Here is a 7,104-nt window from a genome sequence, read left to right on the forward strand (position 1 = left end):
TGACTGGAAAGATCTCATGATGTTTAGGAATGATAGTAGATAGTTAAACAAGAGAAAAGACGAAAAAATAAATATTTGAAGGTGGGTCCGCGATGCGGAGGCATAATTTAATTTTGGTTCTGAAAACATCTTTTGAGGCAGAACACCTCGTGTCAGCTCCGCGACGCGAAGCTGAAATTTCAATTCTTGGAATAGGTTGCGCGGTGCGCTCCCATGTTCAGATTTCGCCCGTCGAAATTTCTTCTTCGTTTTCCTCCCCAATCCACCCAAACTCGATTCTTTTTCTTAAATCACTTTTAGATACAGATACCCAGCAAATGTATCTAAGAACCTAACTCATAACGAACTCAGAAACTTTTCAACTCAGTCATTTTCAAAGACAATATATGAATTCAAGAATAGGTATCAAGATCATTAATATTCAAATGCTTTTAGGACGAATCCAAACTGAAATAAATATGCTTGGCACGTGGGAGAACGATCCCAACGTTATGAGAGCCTCACATACCTGCTATAAGTAAATCCTTGGCGAAACACCAAGTTCTTTGATTGATGAATTTGCCCTTTTCTCCTTCTTCTTTCTCCTTAGCCCTAGCGTGAAATCCCAAGTTCTAAAACTGACTAAGTCCTGAATTGACCCATATTAAACTCTTAAAATCGGATTAAAATAATAGGGTAGTGAAAAGACTAAAATACCCCTTATTTTTTCAGATTGGACATTTCCTTAATCCAACATTCCAACTTCTAAAGGGAATAGCTTGTTCATCCGAACTCGGAATCGCGCAAACTTGGCGGCGTTGGAAAGATCATTCCAAGAGCTTTCCAACCATATCTGGAACTACACCTAACTCATCCTGAGCTATGGCGGCGTTGGAAAGATCATTCCAAGAGCATCCTAACCATATCTGGAACTACACCTGGCTCGGGCCCCCCCCGGAAGGAGGTCTTCTTCGCCTTCCACCTAAGCTGCGTACACAAAATTTCTCGCGAACAGTAAGCTAATCAAATCAATATGACTGGTGGAATGTGGTATTGTAGCTATTGGTTGGTAAGCTTGCAATCAAGTAGTTATGGCTGTCTGACTTTAACTCAACTTTAACTCACTTACAATTTTTCAAATTTCCTTATACTTTCCAAAATAACTATTTCCAGATTTTTGACTTCCTTCTAGTTCTTTCTAGTTGCGAGATGTTACACTATTGACACACGTGAAAATTGTACTTGTAACATTAGTAAACAAAGTTCACTTGCTTCCTTAATTCGAGATGCAAAACTGATAATATGGGATGAAGATCAATGGCCAAAAAAAAAAACTTATTGGAACTTTGAATTCATTTTTAAAAGATATTATGGACACAAACATGCTCTTTGGTGGGAAAGTTATTGTTTTTGGTGGTGACTTTAGACAAACTTTACCGGTAATACAAAATGGCAAAAAAGAAGGCTTCATCAATGAAAGTTTATTAAACTCTAACATTCGGAATCAACTTGAAAAATATCAACTGGTACAAAATATGCGTGCCAAAACAGATCCCACCTTCTGTGAGTATTTGCTAAAGATTGGAGATGGCAAAGAAACTGTAAATGACTTCGGTAAAATTGAAATTCCACAATCTTTTCTTATTCCATTTATTAATGAAAAAGAATCATTAGATATTTTATTTAAAGCTATTCATCCAAACTTAAACATGGTCACTGAAGATATATCCTCTATAACATCCCGTGTTATTTTAAAGATATCACCTGCTCCAATGGATACAATAGGAAGCTGCAAAAGGAAGATCGACAATCCTGTCACAAACAAAAAAGACAAGAAAGAGTCCACTTCCCATCACAGGCATGTTCTAGAGGTGAAAACTCCCCCTCCAATACACTATAACAAGGTATATAAAATTCTCCATAAACTATATCATTTTACCTTTTCAGAACTGCTACTTCCTACATTCAACACTTCAACTAACTGCTGTATTTAATTTTTTTATCAGTGAAAAGCCATGTCGCCTACATTTTGCAATATGATTTGAGCCATTTTTTGTCACTGCAACAAGCATAACCATAACAGACCGCTTTCCTTAAGCCTATGTAAATAAAATGTACGTACCTATGTTATAAAACTTGGCTCCAACACCTAATATATAATTTTGATATATATAGATATGTGTCAGAGTTGTTATGTACTTAATATGCAATCTTCATATATGTGTTTCACTTGAAATGTTGGGCCCGTGCAAGGCACGGGCGAGTTTGATAGTGACGTGAAAATAAAGAAGGCGTTGTTATGTTTTAAATATATTACATAACTTTTGTGCAAGGTTATACAGAAAGCGTTCTGTGAGAGAAAAAATAGATGTTAATGTTCTAGTTGCATGTAGGGCTATTGAAATTGGATTTTGAAATGAGTCAACAAAAGTGGCCTGGTGCCATTATCTGCCAAAAAAGGTCAAAAGTTTAGTTGTCGCCTGAGAAGGGTGATTATATGGAATATTGTTGGCAATAAAGTTTGCTGGCCTTTGTATCATGGCAGAAATTGTACAAAGTGGTCGGGCAACTGATTCATGTTTCGAGAAATTCAAAAGTGAGCAAGCTTTGTATTTCCTGTAAAGTAAAAACATGACATCAAATATTTGTATTTGAGAGTATGATATAAACAAATGGAATTGCATGTACCTTTTCTGTACAGAAGTCAAAAAGTTTGGATAAACTATAAAAATTATTTTGGGAGAAAATGTTTGGTTAGTATGTGATAGAAATACTAGTTGAAGAAAGGATTAGGGGCAGAAAAGTGATAATTACCTCCAGATTGATTTTTCTGGAGTTGATGGCTCCAATTTCTGTTTCATTTTGAGTGATGATGATTCAACCCGTTCATTGACTTGTTCTGGTTCAACTTCTTGTTTTCTTTTGCTTCCTTCCTGGATATTGGTTGTGTTTAGTGCTGAAAGAGTATTTTCCTTTTCAACGCATGACTGGATATATAATTTTACAGCAGTTGCGTTTAAAGTACGGGCAAATGCTTTCTTGGCTCGAATAGAAAATATCTTGTTGATAAAGCTTGTGTGGATAACTTTTATAGGTGGACAGTTGCTCTAGGAGAGCGAAAAGTATAAATCATTCTAACAAGTTTATTTATGTAAAAATTATACATATATTATTTAGTCGGAAGCTATACCCTAGTGGAAGCTCTTTCGTAAATTTGTTCTGCAGTTAGGGATAATAATTTCTCTCCTCCTTTGATCATGATCATCCCTGTTGTTGAGCCAGAGTTATCTTTGAGATTTACATCAAATCGACACCTGTGACATTGTATGTTTAGAATACCATTATTTGTTATTAAGAATTAGAAGAAGTTGATATTGTTGGTATAGTAATAAAATACCTCGAGATGAGCATTTTTTGTTGGTTGCAGTTTATACAATGAATTTTTATGATGATTGGATAACGGACTTCCTGTCAGCAATTGGAACATACTAATACATAGTATCTCTTTTGGTCACTTGAGAAGGATATCTTTACTTCAATTGAAAATGTTTGTCCCTGTGTTGGGAAAAAAATGAGTGCAAGTATTTGTAGTAAGTTTTAACAGTAAATAATGAATGAGTTTTTTACCAACATCTTCTTGGGATTCAGCGTTTGTAATTGAGATGACTTGTTCATCTACTGAAACGGAGATGACAGATCCAGATTTTGATGTGCTCCTCAAAGTAAATGAAGTGTTCCTTTGTTCCGTGTGACCCTAAATATAATCCCAATGAAGGTTAATTGCTGATAATGCTAAATTTATATATAAAAAAAGAGACAATGAAAGTATATTAAAGAGCACTGTAATACCATGCTTGTAGCTGCTGGCATTGTGGATAAGGTGGATCAATTAGAATGATTGTGTTGAATTTGGTCGTCAATGATACACCTGTGTTAATTAATTAGATATTAAGAAGTTTGAACTCGGAGATGAATTTTTAATATGCAAGATCATTCAAAGCTAGTATATTAAGAGAAATCAGTCATTACTGGATTTAAGCAATTATTATTGCATCCAAACATGTATTGGCAGTACCATAGTAAGCAAAATCAGTATCAGATTAGTATGCCTCACTGGCAAGGAACAAGGGAGGCAAATGGAGTTGGGCAGACCCAAATCAAGGTTTACATGCAACAATATAAAGGTAAGGGTTAATGCTTATACATACACAGGTAAAACAGATATGAGATGAAATTTCAGTAGTTAACGATCCTTATACTGACAATAAATCACTAAATAGAAATATCATACTTCATAGGAGATAAATTAAGGCGAAATGGTTGAAGAAGCTAAAAGAAGGACAGAGTAGCTTCATTTAATTTTGATGTTTGTTTTATGGAGTTACATTCACCGCAACTACTAGATCATAGCTATCCCCATTGAAATCAAATTCTTTAGTTGGATCGCTACCATGTTGGGAAATGTACATAGACTTTATCCCCGAGTCATGTCAAAATGCTAATGAGATAGTGTCTAATATGTGACTAAAATTTACTCTTCGTTTGGCTGACATGCTATTAATTAAGATGTATGATATGATGACAAATTAGTAAGGGCAAAATATGCGAAACAAAGTAAAATGCAAAATAATCCAGCAATTGTATAGAAAATGATACAGCTAATTCTGCAAATGTAATGCCAATTGGTACAACAATGAAGGAATGTCTTACAGATATAAGACAACAAATGAATGCAGACATGCCTCAAAGTAAAAGTAACATTGGACACTAGTCACACTACTGAGTGGGACAGGTTTTCCAAATTTAATGAATCAACTAAATTAAAGTTAAGTTTTAAAGAATGCTAGCACATCTAGATTTTGCCATATTTACTCTTTATTTTTGATACTGATTTTGCTTACTGTGGTACTGCCAATACATGTTTGGATGCAATAATAATTGATTAAATTCAGTAATGATTGATTTCTCTTAATATACTAGCTTTGAATGATTTTGCATATTAAAAATTTCTCTCCGAGTTCAAACTTCTTAATATCTAATTAATTAACACAAGTGTATCATTGATGACCAAATTCAACACAACCATTCTAATTGGTCCACCTTATCCACAATGTCAGCAGCTACACGCATGGTCTTACAGTGCTCCTTAATATATTCTCACTGTCTTTTTTTTTAATATATAATTTTAATATTATCAGCAATCAACCTTTTTTGGGATTATATGTAGGGTCACACTGAACAAAGGAACACTTCATTTATTTTGAGGAGCACATCAAAATCTGGATGTGTCTTCTCCGTTCCATTAGATGAACAAGTCACTCCAATTGCAAACATTGAATCCCAAGAAGATGTTAATGAAAAACTCATTCATTATTTAATGTTAAAACTTACTACAAATACTTACACTCATTTTATTTCTTACACAGGGACAACCATTTTCAATTGAAGCAAAGATATCCTTTCCGAGTGACCAAAAGAGATACTATGTTTTAGTATGTTTCAATTGCGGATAGGAAGTTTGTTATCCAACCATCATAAAAATGCACTGTATGAACTGCAACCAACAAATAATGCTCATCCCGAGGTATTTTATTACTATACCAACAATATCAACTTCTTCTAATAACAAATAATGGTATTCTAAACATACAATGCCTCATAAAAATGCACTGTATGAACTGCAACCAACAAAAAATGCTCATCCCGATGTATTTTATTACTATACCAACAATATCAACTTTTTCTAATTCTTAATAACAAATAATGGTATTCTAAACATACAATGCCACATGTGTCGATTTGATGTAAATCTCAAAGATAACTTTGGCTCAACAACAGGGATGATCATGAACAAAGAAGGAGAGAAATTATTACTCCTAACTGCAGAACAAATTTACGAAAGAGTTTCCACTAAGGTATAGGTATAGGTTTCGACAAAAATAAACTTGTCAAAATGATTTATACTGTTCGCTCTCCTAGAGCAACTATCCACCTATAAAAGATATCCACACAAGCTTTATCAACAAGATCTTTTCTATTCGAGCCAAGAAAGCATTTTACCGTACTTCAAACGCAACTGCTGTAAAACTATATATCCAGTTATGCGTTGAAAAGGAAAAATACTCTTCCAGCACTAAAGACAACCAATTATATCTAGGAAGGAAGCAAACGAAAAAAAGAAGTTGAACCAGAACAAGTCAGTGAACGGGCTGAATCATCATCACTCAAAATGAAACAGAAATTGGAGCCACTAACTCCAGAAAAATCAATCTGGAGGTAATTACCACCTTTCTGCCCCTAATCCTTTCTGCAACTACTATTTCTATCACATACTAACCAAACATTTTCTCCCAAAATATTTTTTATAGTTTATCCAAACTTTTTGGCAGCTACTTTTGACTTATGTACAGAAACGGTACATGCAATTCTATTTGTTTATATCATAATCTCAAATACAAATATTTGATGTCATGTTCTTACTTTACAGGAAATATAAAGCTTACTCACTTCTGAATTTCTCCAAAAATGAATTAGTTGCCTGACCACTTTGTACAGTTTCTGCCATGGTACAAAGGCCAGCAAACTTTGTTGCCAACAATATTCCATATAATTACCTTCTCAGGCGACATCTAAACTTTTGACCTTTTTTGGCAGATAACGACACCAGGTCACTTTTTTTGATGCATTTCAAAATCCAACTTCAACAGCTCTACGTGCAACTATAACATTAACATCTATTTTTTCTCTTTCACATCAAGCTTTCTGCAAGGACACCTTCTTTATTTCCACATCAATATCAAACTCACTGGCTTAACATTTCAAGTGAGACACATATATGAAGATTGCATATTAAGTACATAACAACTGTGACACATAGCTATATATATCAAAACTATATATTAGGTGTTGGAGTCAAATTTTATAACATAGGTATGTACATTTTATTTACATAGGCAAAAGGAAAGTGGTCTGTTATGGCTATGCTTGCTGCAATGATAAAAAATGGCTCCAATCATATTGTAAAATGTAGGCGACATGACTTTTCACTGATGAAAAAAATTAAAATACAACAGTTAGTTGAAGTGTTGAATGTAGGAAGTAGCAGTTCTGAAAGGGTAAAATGGT

General features: G+C 34.1%; 1 protein-coding gene across 1 annotated transcript in view; it reads left to right on the forward strand.

Annotated features, from left to right (window-relative positions):
* LOC102587023 (uncharacterized) overlaps positions 1–3,738 on the forward strand; it is a 19,623-nt gene extending 15,885 nt beyond the window's left edge. Inside the window, exons 5-6 of the mRNA XM_015306839.1 lie at positions 1,737–1,883; positions 3,407–3,738. Of these exons, the coding sequence (XP_015162325.1) occupies positions 1,737–1,883; positions 3,407–3,418 (159 nt within the window). The 3' untranslated portion in view covers positions 3,419–3,738. The remainder of the gene's footprint in view (positions 1–1,736; positions 1,884–3,406) is intronic.
* Positions 3,739–7,104: the final 3,366 nt, after the last annotated feature.

Source organism: Solanum tuberosum, unplaced genomic scaffold (assembly GCF_000226075.1).
Source record: "Solanum tuberosum cultivar DM 1-3 516 R44 unplaced genomic scaffold, SolTub_3.0 scf00042, whole genome shotgun sequence".
Lineage (NCBI taxonomy): Eukaryota > Viridiplantae > Streptophyta > Magnoliopsida > Solanales > Solanaceae > Solanum > Solanum tuberosum.